At 31.6% G+C, this 19,394-nt stretch overlaps 1 protein-coding gene across 7 annotated transcripts; it reads right to left on the minus strand.

Annotated features, from left to right (window-relative positions):
* Positions 1-1,029: 1,029 nt before the first annotated feature.
* On the minus strand, positions 1,030-16,405 carry LOC113376438 (arginine-glutamic acid dipeptide repeats protein). Of its 7 annotated transcripts, none has more exons than XM_026616347.1 (20): positions 16,181-16,405; positions 15,488-15,592; positions 10,327-10,489; positions 10,078-10,157; positions 9,818-9,997; positions 9,590-9,748; positions 9,376-9,517; positions 9,056-9,309; positions 8,421-8,705; positions 5,349-8,346; positions 5,141-5,272; positions 4,861-5,065; positions 4,633-4,801; positions 4,294-4,562; positions 3,889-4,053; positions 3,343-3,658; positions 2,932-3,112; positions 1,562-1,677; positions 1,381-1,481; positions 1,030-1,313 (listed from the first exon to the last, which is right to left on the minus strand). In XM_026616347.1, exons 2-20 carry the CDS (start codon positions 15,530-15,532, stop codon positions 1,250-1,252), a joined length of 6,024 nt encoding a protein of 2,007 aa, XP_026472132.1. In that variant the 5' UTR covers positions 15,533-15,592; positions 16,181-16,405; the 3' UTR covers positions 1,030-1,249. The 7 variants fall into 7 exon arrangements, with proteins under 7 accessions (XP_026472132.1, XP_026472131.1, XP_026472130.1 ...); XM_026616346.1 differs by having other exon boundaries at positions 2,932-3,100; positions 15,473-15,592; XM_026616345.1 differs by having other exon boundaries at positions 2,944-3,112; positions 15,473-15,592.
* Between the last annotated feature and the right edge of the window lie 2,989 nt (positions 16,406-19,394).

Consider the following 19,394-nt stretch of genomic DNA (forward strand, 5'->3'; position numbering starts at 1 on the left):
GTTCGCCGAATGTCCGTGGCGCACCATAGGCATGGCTTTTGACTTAAATGGGAGACTACCCCAGGAATCAAATTCGTACTTTATGCTGCCGGCCGCACCGGCAGGGACGAGGATCCAAGATTTAATTTATTTAATAAACATTTAATCAGGCTCTAGCCAAAACAATATAATTGCTTTCAAAAAAATGCGATTATTATTGATTTCAAAAATTTTAAAGCCATATCATGCGTTATGCAGTGATATACGACTTGAGTATTTATTAAATAGAGTTTACACTTTGTAACAACAGAATATATCAATGTATGCAAATTTAGTAAGGTACTTATTTTATTAATTGAGCTTCTTGTATCGACAAGAGAGTATGTCAGTCCAACCAGGGTGTTTCTTAATCTTTCTCCGGATATCATTTTGTCTGTACAATACTCTTTCTCTAGGATAGAATCTTTATCCTAGTAGGTCACTACTAATAGACGTATAGTATAATCAATTAGTTTTGACTAGTAAAATTAAAAATGCTGAAATTGATGAGTGAATTATGCATCATGTGAAAAGAAAATAAATTGTCGATCTTGATTGTATATTAATTCAATATTAACTCATACAGATACAAAATGCAGGCAAATGTACAAATTACATTACATTTTCTGTCGTCTGTAATATTGTTTATTGTTTAGTTTATATTGATGTGTATGTAAATACATCGATTCATATTTATGTACAACCCATTTATATTGTGGTAAAGTGTTTATTTAAAAATATATTACTTTTTTACATGTACAAATTTTATGGTGTAACAATTTTAGTATGAAAATGAGCAATAATTGAATATTTAGAATATTAAAAATTCAGTACTGCAGAATTAATATTTTATTTTTATGTGTATAATATTGGCTCATTCTAGAATATAATATAAATATCATATATTTTAATCATAATTCAACTAATTATTTTGTAATTAGATTTTTATATAAAAAAGTCCTTGTTTCTTTGCAGAACATAGGCACTTGATAAAATAAAACCTTTGGTTGTGCCAAATAGAATTAAACTATTGCTAATTTAAATATTTAAGTCTAATTTTTCTTATATTAAGTATTGAAATCTTTCTTTTACATAATGGAAAATTTCCTGATAACTAGGAAATTAGTTGCATTTTAAATATAAATCTCTTAACTATTATATTTTTGTCATAAAAAAATAATTCCAAAGTTCAAGAATTATATTAGAATTTTTTAATTATCACGATTGTTGTTTATGAACGGGAGCCTCTAGCAGCTTCTTCCAATGCGCGAACTTTCATTTCTCTCTCTCGTTGTCTGAATAATAAATCATCATTACTATGAAAACTACATACATAAAAAAAGCAAACTAAACTAGTGGTACCTCATAAATTCTTCATGTTGCGCATGGTGAACTAAGGAAGGGTGAGGAAACCGTTCACGCTCTAAAAGAATTTGTCTTTGCAGATGTTCATGGGCTACAGCCTAATAAATATAACAAACATGCAATTTAATTCAATTGTTAACGCATTATTAAATAAATTAATATGAGCATTACTAAATACCTGATGTGCCAGTTGATCTGCATAGGGCCTACTCAATAAGTCCGGATGATGCAGACCTAAAGCAGCTTCTCGACTGGGCAAAATACTAGGCCTTGGGTAACCTGCTGAAGCAGATGCTGAAAATGAAAGTATTAGTTTAATTAAAATTTTGCATATTGTTGCACCTTTTACAGCAATGCAAAACAAACAAGATTTTTAAAAAATTATCCAATATTGAACAATAACATACAAAAAAAATCTACCAAATAAATATCATTCATAAAATATTTAAGTTTCTATAAGAAATATACAATTTGTAATACACCCATACCTCACTTTGTGTCGCAGTTAGATTTGAAAAAAAAAATGCGACGCAAAATTAATTAATACTAAAACATTACAAAAACGAAATTATAATTACAGCCTGTCTGGTTGTTATAAGACAGCTTTCTTTTACAAAATAAAAAGATGGTCCAATCTTTGCTGAACAGCTTTTCTTTTCAACATAAAATAAATTTCCTTGTAGCAATTGATATTCACAACTATCACTTGGTTTTAATTCGCTGCCAGGATAGTAGATAAAAATGACAACAATTAAACAGCGTCGCAAAACGAGGTACAAGTATACTCAATTATACTTATAAATGTACAATTATTAAAAGAACACAAAATGGATAAATACCTATAAATACCTTCACACGCGAGGAGACAATACAGAAAACTGAAGCACAGGAACAGGAAACATGGAAGCAAAAGTTTGGTAAGGAAAATGCATAAAATTGAATAAAAAGTGATTAATGGTAATAAAACGATAATGGGAATAATAAACAAGGAAAGGAAAGGAAATCATCAATTTGTGGTGCTCTCACACCGTGGACCTGCCATCAGGCAGACTACTATTTGTTATAATTATTACTCACTTTGTAAATGTAAAATTTCAAATTTAAATTTAATAGCTAATGCATGAATACAAAGAATACGGTGGTACCCCGAATTACGAATGACCTGACATACGAGTGTTTTGAGATACGAGTCGCCAAAAGAGCGATTTCGTTTGCTTCGAGAGTATAAAATTTCGTCAGTTGTAACAATGATTTTCCTACGATAGAAATATTTATTCAACATACGAGTATGGATACAGATTGAATTAAACTCATATGTCGAGGTGCCACTGTATTTGAAATCCTTACAATATTCAACAATCTATAATGTGTAAAAAAAAAAGTTGAATAAATATATATGATTGAACTTTTCCATCCAAGTACTTAGAATTATCATAAATATAAAAATTCCATATAATATCTACAGAACCATGCTGCGAATCATAATAATTTAAAAACTAAAACTAACTATAACTAAACTAAAGATACAAATAAAAAAAGGGTGCATACTTCGATATGTACCTGGCAGGGGGAAACCTGCTGCAGCGGCAGCACTCTCCTGTTGAGCCTGTTGTGCCTGCGCCGCCTGCTGTCCAGGATGAAGGTGTAGGTGGGTGTGCGAGTGCGCGTGCGTATGCGCATGCGTGTGAGCGTGGTACTCCGGACTAATGCCAGCCATCTGTAATCGTACCTGTGAAAATTTAATACTAAAATAATGAAATAAAGGTAATAAGTCTCATGCAGTGGCTTGATCACACCTTGATCGTGTTAAACTTATCTATATTAATTTGCTTTATAATATTACAAACAATAATTAAAATAAAAAACTTTGACCTACAAAATATTTAAGATGCATAAATCTTAACATATACATCATATATACATGTAAGAAATATTCTGATAAAACTGAATATAACTTGCCATAGGATCAGTTGCAAGCGCCATTCGTTCGGCTGCTTCCAATTGAGCAGCAGCAACACTACTTGGATGAGGATGATGAGGGTGATGAGACGGTGGTCCACCTGGTCCACCTGGATTCGGACCTATACTTCCAGGGGGTCCAGCAGAACCTGGATGAGGTATTCCTAATCTGTCTAATCGTTCTCGTTCCAATTGTGACAAAGAAGGTTGACCAGGTCCTGTTGGTGGTGCCCCATATAGACCAAGATGGTGCATAGGAGGCATTCCTGGCTGTGGAGGACCCCCAGGACCGGATCCAAGACCCACTGCAGAGTACCTTTAAAAAAAACGAATGTTTACTCCACTGCTATATTTTGTGATAGGAAATTTTATAGTTTCCTAATAAAATTAAAATTTTGAATGCATATTCAGAAACATAACACAGTTTGAACTCTTTGTAAGTATTAAATGTGACTAATTGAATTATTAATTTATTTTTTGTTGTCAATAAACTAATTATTCAAACATGGAAGATGCATATGTTAAAAAAAAAAGATAAAAATTTACCTTCTTTGAAGATCAAGCCAATGTGGATCCATTGGATTTCCTAACCTTGGTCCAGCACCTGCATTTTTCATAAGTTCTTCCTTAAGCCTATCATTCAGCTCCCGTTCTCGAAGTTCTCTTAATTCACGTTCTCGTTTCTCGCGCTCTATATGCTCTAACTCCAACCTAAGAATATGAAATATTTTATTATTTTCATCTAAAAACCTATGTCTAATGTTCATTCATATGCTATTCTGATGAAACTTTGCAGAGTGATAGATTTATTAAAAGCAAACCCTCATAGGCATGACATATTTCCAGGGGTTTGATTATCATCTCACTACCCAAACTTCCAAAAAAATCTTAGGTGAAAAAACCTGACATTTTCCTTGTAGGAAAATATACTGATCAGTGATTTTAACCAACCTTTCTCTTGCTCCAGGACCATACATTGTATTGAGTTGGTACTGTAACATAGGATCGATACAGTGAGGTGATATTCCCAAAGCAGCTCCTCTTTGCAAGTTGCCTGGACTGAAGCCTGCATGCGGCCGAGCATATTCAGACAGCTGTCTTAAAGCTGGAGTATCAGGATAACCTTGACGTGGAAACCTATCATAAGGTGATGTAATTGTTTCAATTGGTCCTCTAGATGGTGGCTTGATGTCCGGTTTCTCAGGTGTTGCAATCTTTCTCTGTAATATTTAATTTATATTTTCAGTAAATTATAATCAGATTTATATTGTATATAAAATTATGACTTACGGCTTGTGCTTGTTGTACAACTTTCTCCCTCTCCTCCCTTTCTCTCTCTGCTTGCTTGCGAAGCCTCTCTTCCCGCTTTCGAGCTAATTTTGAATCAGGGACAGGTTTAAAAATTAAATCAGTACGAGTACATGAATTGTAGTCACCGCGATTCCAATGCCGTAAGAAACTGTAAATGATAAATGAAAATATCATACTGAATAATGCCAACAAATGCAAAATACTAACATTGCAGATTGAGAGCGATGGCATTCAGTATCTTCTATTTTTGGTTCAGGACTAGGACCTCTTTGAATGTGTGATGGACTTGGTACCTCTTCCTCTTCTAAATTAATTTGCCCCGAATGAGGGTCTACATCTGGTGTTCGGGAGTCATGAGGTTCTTGCTTCATTTCCTCAGACATATGTGATGGCCTATGATGATTTCCATGACCTACAGAAAAATTTAATTGTCTCAAAACCATTATATAGAAAGCAGATTATCACTTAAAACTCATGTATTATTTACCATGTGGAGGTTGAATTTGTTGTGGAGAACTTGGAGGAGGATGCATCTGGGAAGGCATATTTTGTTGCATTTGAGCAGCTTGTGCGTGAGCTCTAAGTTGTTCCAGAGAACTTCCAGCCATCGTTGGAGGACCTAGCACAGCAAATAAAGTTTGCATATAAAATTAGCTTATAAAGGAATTCAAAACACCAACAACAACAATACTCACCAAGAGGTCCATGATGGCTCATATTTGGAGGCTGCACCATTAGATGACTATTACTCACATAAGGTTTACCATGAGGATGATGCCTTATGCTTGGTGGTACTAGCAATTGATTTGCAGGAGAAAGTCTCTCGTGATGGTGAGCATGATGATGCGTATGATGGTGCGAATGACTTGATGGCATATTAATACTAGATGATGTGCTTTGCGACAAACTAGCAGACGCATGAGCATGAGGAGAACTTGTTCGAACACTTGTCTTCTGTTGCGTATTTATTTTATGCTGCACAGTCTGAGAGGTACTGCTCGATGTGGAATGTGAAATAGTCAATGAATGATTTGTTCCTCCATAATTCGGTTGTTTTTCAGAGCTTGTATGAACTGAACTATGATGACTTGTAGAATGATGATGCATCATAGTAGTTTCATGTGTTTGATGCCTCTCTGAAGTTGGATTATTAGGATTCTGAGGATCTTCAGTCGTCTCACGTATTTCACGTAATGAACGAGTTGTAACGGAAGAACTAGAACTATGATGCGACGTCATCATTGTAGTGGATTCAATTGAACTAGATTTGGGCAAAGCTAAAGCTGACTCATGTCTGCTTGGAGTACTGGATGGAGGATTATGGGGTGGAGGAATAGGATGAGGTTGCGGAATTGGGCCATAAGGATATGGATAAGGAAAAGGATATGCATAAGCATGTGCATGATAAGGATGCATTGCATGAGCAGCGGCTGCCGCAGCAAACAATGGATGATGTATCAGTGCATGATGAGGATGGTGTAAAGGCCCTGGGAATGGGTGAGGATGAGGGCTAGGCTGTTGAGATGGATGCATAACAGGTCCAGGAATTGATGTAGGTGGTGGCAAAGGAGATGGGTTGGGATTAATTAGATTTATGGCTGGATGAGTCATAGTCAAAGACTGGGAAATTGGTGGTGTTGTCAAATGCCTGGATATCGGCGGAGTTGATGGTTGGTAAGCAGAGTTATGATAAGAACCTTGAGGAGTACTGGAAGGAGTAAGTTTCACTTGTGATGGTTGAGGACTCTTCATAGAAGGAGTATGCGCAGCTGGAGGATTTTGTCCAACTTGATGTTGACTTGACCCATGATGATTTTGTGAATTACCAAATTCAGGTTCCTTTTTAATATCAATAGTTGGTGCTAAAAATGCATTATTGCTCTGTGATCGTATATCAAGTGGCTCTTGAATATGGCCTGAACTTGATAAAATATTATTTGTAGAACTATTGTTACTGGGCAGTGGCTGAGATATACTAGGATTTGAACTTAAAGCAAAACCAGGTACTTTTACATCTTTGAGAGACTGCAAAGGATCTATTAATCCTTGAGGCACATTTTCTGGATGTTGGTGTGCAGGAGGCGTAGCAATAGGCTGATGCATCGAGGGCGAAGGATCTCGAATTTCCTGCTTTATTTTCAAATTTTGAGGCTCATTTTGATTCATTTGAGCTATGTGTTCACTATTGTTAATAATTATGGGTTGAGAAGTTGGCACATTATTCTGGCTAATCATACTAGGTGCATTTGACACCATATGTGGCAACACCGAAATAGATGCTGGGTTTTTATCAGATATGCTTCGAGGTTGATATGGTGATCCCTGTATGTAACCATAATGAGAAGGCATCCCAGGAGGATTTGTAGACATTCCACCACCAATTGTAACCAGGTTGCCAGTTTGCATCATGCTTGGTAATGGCGGTTGACCAATTTGTGGTGGACCCAGATTTAATGGAGCCACTGGGGCACAAATGCTTGACTCAGTCCTTGTAGGAAGAACCTGCAAATTTGTTTCCGGTTTTATTATAGGCACATTTATTTCTGTTCGTAGTGATTGTGATGTTGGTGTTGTTGAACGCTCTTCTATTTCATTGGATTTAATTACTTGATTAACAGGAGGAAAAGTTGGAACTTTGTGCATAGACATAGGAGATGGATGTCTTTGTATATTTGAAATATTCATATTTAATATCACATTGGAGTTCGAGTTAGGAACATACATATTTTCCATCAACCTTACACCAGGATTAGTCAATTCAATAGCGTCATCTTTGTCACGTGGTTCAAGTTTTATAACAGCATTTGCTGGTGCATTTGGATTAATATGTGAATTATCCCTTTCTTGCTCAACAGTTTGGAAATATTCACTTTTATTAGCATGACTTTGAACTTCCTTCACTGACAAATTCTGAGAATGTTGTGATACTGGAGGAGTGACAGAAAATAATTCCTTTGTAATTTGTTTTGTTGGCGTTGTTTCTTTTATGACATGTTTTTTATTCATCAGCAAATCTTCCTTCACAGGTGAGGATGCTGATAAATTATGAGATAATTCATCTATCTGATACGCATTATGATCCTTGATATTCAAATTTTGTGGGCCTACACTTGTATTTATTGTATTATATACTTTCTGATTTGCATTATTGTACGGCTGGTTATCATCAACATCCTTTGCAGTAGAAAATACAGACGCTTCATTTGATGTTTCAATTTCTTCCTTTATTACAACTTTGCCTTCTTTGAAATTCTCTTCTACCATTACCTTAGGGATAATCAACTCTGATTTGCACTCAAGAAGCACAGTAGGTTTAACGTCACATAAGGGGTCTTCAGTTTTAATAACTATGTCCTTTACCTTGATATCTTCATCAAACTTCTTGATATCATCTCTATTAATAAAAATGGGATGTATTGCATTATCAAAATCTTTTTTGTACTTGCTATCAGGATCTTCCTTCTTTATAATCAATGGATCAGGTGTCAAGGCAATCTTCATACTACCCTTTTCAGAATTAACAGGAGGTGTAACTACAACCTTGCTAGCTTCAGCACTTGACTCGCTATCTTCCACTTTAGGCGTATCAACTACAGATGTGCTGTTTGCCTCTGAGGTATCCACTTCATTTTCTGTATTGTCAACATCATCCACAACAGAACCGCTATCTGTGGTGAGGCTCTCAGATGGGCTCTAAAACAGAACAAAAAAAATTAGTATAAATAAAGATTGCAAAAATAAAAATAATCGGATTGTTCTATTCTCACATCTGGACGATCAGCACGTTTTCTTTTGAACAAAGCCATATCCTTATCGTCCACATCTGTTTCACCATCAATTTTATCCTGCAGCCTTTTTCTACCTTTACTATTGGCATCAGATTTGCCACTAGATGATTTACGTTTACCTGAAGCTGCAGTAGCTACTTTGTCATTAGGTGAATTGGTACAACTGTTAGTACCAGGTTTTGCTGGTGATTTTATAGGCTTATCATAAGTTTCATTTGACTCTGATTCAGTACCATTTCCGCGTTTAGGTCGAGCACGTGCAGGCTGATGGTGGTATAAAATTTTCAGATAAAATTATTGTCAAAGTAATTTGGATATAGTCAATCAACTTTCATTTCCGTAAATATTATCTTTAACTGTTTATAATAAAATCACCATAATCACAATAAAATGAACTACTGTAGAAAAATACCCTTTAAATAAGCCCCGCCTATTACAGGCTGAAAGGGTGATTTATTTTAAATAGCAAATTTATAACAAGTTAATGAAATCAACTAAAAGAAAGGCATACAGGACGGTATTTTTAGCCTATAAATTGCAAAACATTCACCTCAAAATTATGAACAAACTCAAGCAGAAACAATGATGTAATAAAAAGATAATATTGCACAAACTTGTTCTTTTGCTGCCTTGTTTCTAGTTCGCATCCGACTAGGTGAATCACTCGGACTTTCAGTTTCAACCGGCCGGAACAAAAATGAAGAATCATTCAAATTCTTTCCACAAGAACTTGTTGGTATAGAAGGTGTTCCAGGTACAGATGCTGGTAGAGGAGGCAATTCCCCAGTTTTCTTCAAATGCGCTCGGCATTCACTACAAAGTAGCGTTCGATCTTTCCCAGTACCATTGTGTTGCCAATCTCTTGAATCTATTTGGAAAACTTTAAATGTAATAAAAAGAAAAACAAACAATGAGATTTTTTATATAAAGTTACCAGTTGTGAAACAGTGTTGACATCTGTATACAAAGTCCCTTGAGTCACTATCATCTTCAGAATTATCATCTTCAGTGACCGAGCTTGTTTCACCAAGTTCTTTAGGATTTGAAGTGGGTTGAGGAGATACTGTAACTTCCTGCTGTAGAAAGTACATTATAAAAGTTGACTAACATCCATTGAAGTAAATTTAATTAAAGAAACTGTAACATACTGTTGCTACTTCTGGGACAGGTTCCTTCGGCGTTCCAGTCCTGGTATTCCTATTGTTCCGAATACGGCGTAAAGAACCTTGCCTACGCCGTCTGTGTGGTCGATTGTTGTTAGCACCCGGAGTTTTCTTCCAAAGATAATAGAACTCGACTAACTCAGACTGAAAACAAGGAACACATCGTTAAACACCTTGATATCAATAAAGTGGAAAAGAATATTAATTTCCTACCGTTTCTTTATGCTGCAGCAGATCTTTTCTTATCCTAAAGAAATTTTTACCGAATTGCCGCAATCCCTTAACGAACCGCTTCGTTTCTTCTTCAGTCCACTTTTTATCAATCCCTCTTGGCACTGGACATTTAACTAGTGCCTGTAAAGCCTTACCAGGATCATATGCTGAATCATGTAGCTAAAATATATTCACAGAGGTCAGAAACTTGCTGTGAAATTGATATTTTTAATAAACCACCATAATAAATGATTAGTTACCACATCGAGAGCATTAATGGTGGTATCATCCCTACTTGCTGCAACACAACCGTCATCTGGAGAGGCGCCATCACACATACCTGTAGTTGTAGAATTTCTTCAATCATATTTGGAATTTCTTATAATAAGTTGTAAGAGTTAATAGAACTGAACGGCAAGACAATACATATCCACTTATTTAGTAACACTTAAATGACTATTTTAAAATTCTATTTCGATTTTTAACTGGATGTTTCAAGTCTTATGTACCTGCAAACGCGGCCATGGACCTCGCCGCCCTCAAGTACATAAGTAGGTCACTGTCCAGTGTCATCTGCGGCACCCATCGCAGCTCTTCGCGCTCCTTCAAGAATTCCGGATCTGGCTGGAGTTGATCGGCTGGTATTCCCGGGCGGTAATCAGGGAGGCGAGCCTGATTTCCAAATAATTACAACAATATCCTGGTAATCGATACCGTACTACGTGAAAGGGCCACCATGAAACTACCATACCAAACGAAGTTACTCTACACCAGTATTTCCCAACAGGAGAAAAAAAAGACACGTCAGAAATTCAAGATGATAATAGAGAGGCTTTTATACTTTAAAGAACGCGATGGTTGTCGACAAATTTATACTTATTTTAGATACGTTTTTTTTTTAATTTAAACTAATCCGAGATTAGATTATTATTATTAACCAGTTAACTGTGGCGTGGTAATCGCACAATTTTGTGTGGTTAGAATCGATACATCGTCAATAAAAGAATTAGTTGCCGTTGGTAAAATGATTTTACAAATTTGAAAATTTTATTACTGCATTATAATTATTTGGTTAACATAAGCATGTATTACATACGTATTGAACTAGAAATGCAGTAAGTTCGTATAAAAGTAGGAATTCAAATTCTTATCATGGAGTTATACGAGCGTTGTAAAATATTATAGACCAACGAAAAGTGGTTTGATATAAAATAATATGATACAACAGGTATTAGAATGTTGCAATGAAAATGCTATGAAAATAACTCAATTGGAAATTGCACTCATTAGTTTTTAATTAAAAGCAAAAATTTTATTTCCAAAGTAAGCAGATTAAATGTTATTTAAATAGCTAAATCACATTTTTTATTGATTAAGTATATTATTTCCACATTTTAGAAAATTCACGCTTCTTGGCTTAAGGTAAAATTTTCTACTTATTTTTTACATTTATGGTCATAGCTTCAAAATATTTCAAACGTCTTGAAATTAGAGATTTTACTTGTTTTTCTAAGAAATTGCAATTTAAATAGCTATTGTTTACTGATATTCTGGTATTTCTCCATGACTAGTATACTTGCCACAGTTAATTGGCTAAAAATCTTGTAATAACAATTTAGTTAGTATTGAAGTTATATAATTAATATAACTTTTTATAAGCTATTCGTTCATTTAACTGTTGGGAAACACTTCTCTACACCACAAACGATTCTCAGTACTTGCACATATACAACAAACTATATTGCAAAGATTTTTTTAAAAAAAATGTCTGTTAAAAATTTAAAAATATATACTAGAGCTGTTTTTTGTACACAAATGTAATTGCATGCAATAATTGAGAATTTTGCCTACGACACTTTTTTTTACTACAGCTTTAAAAAAAAGTTATTCAATAGCTATAAAGCAACGCCTTCATCTGATCCATTAACTTCAAATATATTTGTTTATATAATAAATCATAATGAGTCACTACAATATGTTTGAAAATAATAAAAAACAATGACTAACCAAACATTTGTAAAACATACTAGTAATTTATATTGAACAATAAAAATAATCAGTGATGGCTGTATTTTAAATATTTTGTATTTGTATAATACATAAAATATACATATACATATCAATAAATTGAAATAAATGAAATCATGTAGGGTAGAGCGGAGTAAAAAGTTCTACTCAAAGTATAGGTTTTTTTTAGTGGTACTATTTTACAGTAGAAGGCAAAAGATGTGTAACCAGCCATCACCAGCTTAATTCGGGCTAAGTTGCTATCAGGAGATAAAAGAAAATGAATCAATATTCTAAAAGCATTCTTGTTTATCTAATAGTATTTTTTTTCGTTAGTAGTTTTTTTTTATATAATCTCTGTAAAAGCTTACATGTGGGTGGGGTAAAAAGGGCCAACTAAACCTATAATAAAAATAGTAAATAAATCAAGTTAAAAAAAGTACGAGATAAACTAATAATTATTAGACCTCTACCGGTCAATATTTTTTTCGAAATACCAGATCAAAGTGTAAAATGAAATGTTTGGGAAAAAAAATCACATAAAATTTGTGATTCACATTGGTTAAAAAATGCATTACGTAAAATTCATTTAAAATTGAAACCAAAGTCGTAGTATCTGGTCTGGGCAAAAAGGGACAGATGACAAATTTTAGAAAAATAGCTAAAAATATATATTTAACCTCCCGTAGGGTAGTTATAGTAATGAGCCGAAAATTGAAAATGAAAATTTTTGCGTATTTTCACGTTTCAGAGGTTTCTGAACATTTTGGCATACTTCAGAAAAAATAGATGTGTGCGTGCATGTTTTGTGTGTCCGCATTTTTTCGTTCACGTTCCAAAAAACATATTGATAGAGAGATGTGCTGATTAGTTTTTGGCAAAGCCAGGCCCAGTCGTTACGGAGATACGAAGCAAAGAGTGCAGAAAATAGAAATCGAGTTTTTGAGAGAACGCAGCATCAGATTTGAATAATCCAAAAAAACATTCCATTCGTAATCATGGGGAGAAATAGTGTTTAGTTTCTGGCAAAGTCAGGTCCAGCCGTTTTGGAGATACCGAGCTAAATGTACAAAAAATGGCAGTTATTGAGAGAACTAAGCATCCGAAACTTTCTGTATTTTTTAACCAAATAATTGCCTTTAAATTTTTTTTTTCAAATTTTCAATTGTTTTTTGTGTATCGAAAATAATTCAGATTTTAAGTTGAATTCTGGCTAAAGTTCTAAAGCTCACTTATATACTTTAAATAAAAAATTTAAACTTTGTAATTCAGTTTATATTACTTTTATAAATATTAGACAATGTTACAGTATTTATAATAATCTATATTGAAAACATTTAATATTCCTCGAACATTTCGTTACGGTACGGTTTAAGTTCCAGCAATTTGCCTTAAGACACGATGCTATACACAATTAATTGAATAATTAATATAATTAGTAGATAGTTATGTGCTATTAAATAGGTTTTTAGATTAGACAGTAAAATTACTGAAAGTCAAATTGGACCTTTGTGCCCCGCGCTACCCTATTCAAATTAGATCATAAACTAGTGGGGTGGGTGGCATCGTGCCTTAAGGCAAATTGCTGGAACTTCCCGTACCGTAACGAAACGTTCGAGAAATATTGAATGTTTTTAAATAGATTATTATAAATATTGTATTATTGTCTAATATTTATAATAATTATATAAACTGAATTGCAGAGTTGAAATTATTTGTTTAAAGTATATTAGAACTATAGTCAGAATTAAAAATAAAATCTGAATTATTTTCGATATACAAAAAATTTAAAAAAAAAAAAAAAAAAAAAAAAAAAAAAAAAAAAAAAAAAAAAAAAAAAAAAATGGTACAATTTTTTTTTTTTCCAAAATCAATTATTTTGTTAAGACAAGCAGAAAGTTCTTTGAATCAATTGAATCGGACGCTTAGTTCTCTCAAAAACTGCCATTTTTTGTACATTTAGCTCTGTATCTCCGAAATGGCTGGGCCTGCCTTTGCGAAAAACTAATAACCCTTTCTCCCAATCATTACTAATGGAATGTTTTTTAGATCATTCAAATCGGATACTCCGTTCGCTCAAAAATTCGATTTCTATTTTCTGCACTCTTTGCTCGGTATCTCCGAAACGGCTGGACCTGCCTTTGCCAAAAACTAATCAGCTCTTTTCCCTATCAATAGGAATCGAATGTTTTTTGAACCATTCAAATCGGTTGATCCGTGCGCCCTAAAACGTGACTGGAAATTTGTATCCACACATACATACACACACACACACACACACACACACACATACACACACACATCCATTTTTTCTGAGGTATGCCAAAACGTTCAGAAACCTTCAAAACGTCGAGAAATGTAAAAATTTTCAATTCCGATTTTCGGCCCATTACAATAACTTACCCTACGGGAAGTTAATAAAAAATAATAAAACTTAAAAATCATATATGATTTTCAGTGTAATTGATGTTAATAAAATATAGATATAAAAAAAAATTAATTAATGTATCGACTAAGAATTTAAAACATAAAACAAATGTTGTAGATATAACAAGTAAATATTGTGAAGGGAAGAGAATCACGAGCAATATTACATATATAGTTTCACTTTTAATTATAAATATTTACAATATGAAATGATCTTATTAGATATCCTAATTCATAACATTCTCCTAAATAATTACTAGTAACTTATAACTAAAATAGAATGAATATAATACTAATTATATGTATTTACATAACACATAAGGAGTACAATAAATTATTGCACATAAACCTAATACGTCATGCCGTCAATCCAATTTGCAAAGTTAGATACCAATATAGAGAATTTTAACAATTTGATTTCTATTGCAGCCAATAAGCAATATAAATGGATGAACCAAGCACTTTTTTCATTCTTACATGTTGATAGAACTAATAAACTGCAAGCTTGATGAATTAAAAAAATTATATGATATGATTAAATTATAGGATGTAGTAATGTGATAATTAAACCAAAGAATTAATGTATTTATGAATAAATGAATTTGACTGGAAACAGAAATCAAGTTGTATGAATTTGTCCAATATTGTACAATACAAAACTAAACTTTAGCTTCATATGCCGTTTGACTTAAAATATTATGTGGAAGTTCTGCAAAATTGTAACAGATAAACATTCTCAAACATTACACCGAAATTGTTATAAACATTACAAAATCTTAAATAGAAATTAAATAAATTTTAATAATGCTAGGAATTTCAAACTCATACATTACTTGTATGTGCTGTTTTTGAATTAAATTCAAATTTCTGCGAAAACTCCCATACCCTTATTTTAGTCTACTATATGGATTTATAAATATATTCTGTTATTATTCCTGCAGTATGTCATTTTTATTTTAATTTAATTCTTTATAAATCCTATCATGTATTATATATAATTTTTATCTCAACACAACACATACAAATCCAAGACAACAATCCATCAAAAGTTATATTTATGTAATAAAAACAAAGTATCAATTATCCAATGCGTGAGATGTTCATCAGTACAACTCTGAGCGTTTCAAAGCATATAATTCAATCAAATGACACTGAAGCTAATATAATCAATAAAATTTTGAAATTTGGTTTGGTACTACCGTTTTGTCTTGTGTTACGTACATATATGTCTTTTACCTGGTGCCCGGGACCAACTCTAATCTCACCCTGGGTTGAGGCCATCTCTACTTGATATACATTTGTGTTCGTCCTTAATCACAAACAAGGAGCTCGGATGCTAACCTATTTATATAAAAATTTCAATAATATAACTGATTATCAACCGCTCCTCAATACGTTACAACACTCAAGAATTTATGTTATAAAATATTTTAAATAAACATTACTTATCAGTTGTTATGAAATTAGCTTCAAATTTCAAACAAACACTGGCAATATTTATAGAGTTGAATATTTTATCAGGTATGGGTTGTTGAATAATTAACTAATGTATATTTACATAATTTCAAATGTTTACGAATTCATTTCTAAACGTTATTTTGCACAGATATTAATCATTTAAGTATTTGTTATCATTATGAATTGTTAATTGGTTTCTTATGAGTTATTGCTTTAGCGTCGGGCATGATAATGTCACAACAGTATAATTAATTATCAACAATTGGAAAACATTACGTTCGTCAATATAAAAATATATTATATTCATTCAGATATCGCATCAAATACACAAATATGATTTAATTTTAGTAATAAAAATATTAGTCAACAAGAACAAGAGTTTGTTATGTCGCTCATATTTGCAAATGGAAAAGTCTAACTCTGAATTTCCACATATAAACAATCGTTAGATATGTATTAAAGATTACTTACTTTTTGAGATATAGTGACTTATCAAATAATCACTGCACATCACTTTAAATTCATAATGATTTGATTGATGTTTTATTACCATTCACTTTATTGACCACAACGCCTACGATCATAAAGATGTTCGATTTTAAAATTCTGCACAATTTGTATAACGCACAATACACACAAACACACACTTTCACACAAACAAATAAACAAAAATGCAAAATTCTCTCACAATCACATATTTATAATAGTTAAGGATTAATTTTCAGTGGCATTTTATCATTTTATTGGTACTCAATTACAGGTATATTGATTCTTTCCGCCATCTTAAAAGCGTAGAGAAATATTCAACCTGTCATAGATACGACGATCATAGCCAAGCAAAAACGTCGACGAGAGGGGAAGCGAACGCGCGAATTTTAAATTTCTGACAAAAATTACACTTGAGTAAAATGAGTAAAATATTTGCAGATAAAGCATAAAAAAATAGGTAAGATTTTTACATAAATATTTTATTCATACACCAAGTATAAGGAAAGGTTCCAATGCAATAGTATAGCACAGAAGCTGATTCATTTTGTATTTTGCTTATATGACCATCAACAACAATTTAAATTTATAATTTAATTTAAAAATGTATAAATATTTTGATTACTGGCATCTGGATCTAATCAGTAATGTCCAACTTATTAAGGCAGTGGCACGCAACTATCCATCCGGTCAGAAGAATTGCAAGAACAAAGTTAAACGCACTTTCTCAACAACTATAAATTAATCAACTATATCTCAGTGTCTCAGTCCTTTGTATACTTGGATCATCAATATTTTTTTTATAATACTTATTGTATAATTGATTTATAAGAATTCATACTTATGCTTATATTTTACATAAATCTTATATTTATATATGTAAATATATAAATATATATAAATATATAAATATAAATATAAATATATATATATATATATATATATATATATATTTAGCATTCATTCAATATATTGTATTGATATAAGCTTACCTGCCAAGAAATTATATCATTTTGTAAAGGATCAAAGATTTTCAATGTAAACAATAATTGGAAGTAAAATTTAAAATTAAATTAATGGCTAGTTTATCATATAATAACACTAAGCAAAAATAAAATGTAAAAAATCTATCTGTAAATGAAGATAATGCTAAAAATAAAATTCAAAGATCATATTTTTCTTGAATATGCTTTTATTAAAAGTAAATTTGTTATAAAGTATTCCATAACAATACTATTACAGCTTTATATTATAAATGTAATTATATATATATATATATATATATATATATATACATAATACATATATAAATTTTGCATTTTATTTTTTTAACGTTGAAATTAGTTTACAGACATTGCGTAGAAATAAAACATTTTTATAATTTTAAAATTACTATAGATTTTATATTTCAATGCAATAGTTATGAATTAATTATACATGTATATATCTACATGTGTACATGTATATATCACAAACAATTTCAGAAAATCCAATATCATAAATATAGACCATTGTTTCGTGTGCATAAAATTAAACAAAACTAACGAAATTACATATTCAAGACATTTTCTACCTAATTTATGTTACTCTGAACTTTAAGTCTAAGCATGCACAAATATAAATTATGATCATATCACTTTATATCTTAATAATTAAAAATGTGAATTAGAACTAGTGCAAGAACAAAGTTAAGCGCACTTTCTTAACAACTATAAATTAAACACAAATACTTTATTAAAACTGTGTGAAAAAACGTTGTTTTAAATGGCATATGCACTTTAACTACTCGTTTATATAATTTTTATGAATATATAAAGAAGTATAACATTGCTATATTTTGGTTCAGTTGGTCTACGTTTAAAAAAATATATAGCACAATATAAAAACAAATAAATTTATAGACGATAATACTATTTTCTTTTCATAAAAAAATATATAGACACAACATATTGGACTAACAGATTTGATTGAATTTAATTTCCAAGCCGAATAAGTAATTAAAATATCAATTCATTAAAATAGCTATATACAATTATTTACAATAAATTTAAAAATATATCAAATACCATGATACTTGAAATATAATAAATAAAAATACTAAATTAAATATCACAAGTATTATGACTAAAGCCAATATATTGCATAATATTTTTGTTTGTGTTGATATGATGGAGATATGTCGTGATGAAAAGCGATCAATAAAATAATGACTAAATAATATAATACTGTTCAATAAAATGAATTCTGTATACAATATTCTTATCACATTATACTGGGTGTCCTAAAACTCAACATGAGACTGAAACGGGGTAACAGTATTATGAAAAATGAAAAATAGATTTTTTTATCCCACGCAGTGAAAATTATGAGCTTTTAAGTACAACCTACAGCTTTGGTCAGACTAAGACAATAATTCCGTTATTGTGTTCAGGTTTTATTATTTTTGTTCTTTAAACTTTGGAACCACAAATAACACTTTTAGGACCACAGTCCAAAATAAGGACACATTTACCCCAAATTTTCTAGAATTAAGACTATTTGTTAAAGTATGAATTTAAAGTTTGCAAAATCGGTCGACTTTGAAAAGTTGTCAAGTATTAGTTTCATACTGAGTTTTCGTTTAGTGATACAGTGAGTGGTCTTTTATATAAACTCTCATTTTCTTATTGTTAGAGCATTCTACTCGCAATCTGTTCAAATCTAATTTAATTTTAATTACTACAGTCACCCCATCGAGTTCTAAAACACCCTGTATATAATCATTGAACCCACTCTTAATTTAAGAAATTTCTAAACAAAAATATGGTTAAGTAATAACTTGAAGTTCCCTAATTTACATACATTTCCAATCCAATCATTCTTTTATGATACAATGTGGGTATGAATTATGTACGATAAAATTAAATACATGTGTATACATACTTTATAGCACTTTCTTAGTACTTTAGTTAAATGCAATGAATATATCATACAAGTCTACAATAATCTTAAAAGCACTTCATAATTTAATTTTCTTGAGATCTAAAAAGACTTGTTATAGCAATAGTAGTATTAATATCAATATTATTAAAGTATATAATATTAGGTCATAACATTTTAACTTCTCACTGCCACTACATATATATTTGATCATATTTAATAAATAGCATTATATAACAATTTGTGCTAATAAGATATAAATAAATATAATAGTTTAATA

This window comes from Ctenocephalides felis, unplaced genomic scaffold (genome assembly GCF_003426905.1).
Source record: "Ctenocephalides felis isolate EL2017-DRISC unplaced genomic scaffold, ASM342690v1 CF-g0.4_SCAFFOLD_01886, whole genome shotgun sequence".
NCBI lineage: Eukaryota > Metazoa > Arthropoda > Insecta > Siphonaptera > Pulicidae > Ctenocephalides > Ctenocephalides felis.

What these genes read in the sequence shown, in the direction of transcription:
- LOC113376438 (XM_026616344.1), bottom strand. Translation starts at nt 15,532, where the DNA reads ATGGCCTCAACCCAGGGTGAGATTAGAGTTGGTCCCGGGCACCAGGTA. An exon ending in CCTGCCAGGTACATATCGAA is followed by an intron (nt 1,678 to 2,931) that starts GTATGCACCCTT and finishes TTTCATTTTCAG; the next exon opens with CATCTGCTTCAGCAGGTTAC. An exon ending in CAGATCAACTGGCACATCAG is followed by an intron (nt 1,482 to 1,561) that starts GTATTTAGTAAT and finishes TATATTTATTAG; the next exon opens with GCTGTAGCCCATGAACATCT.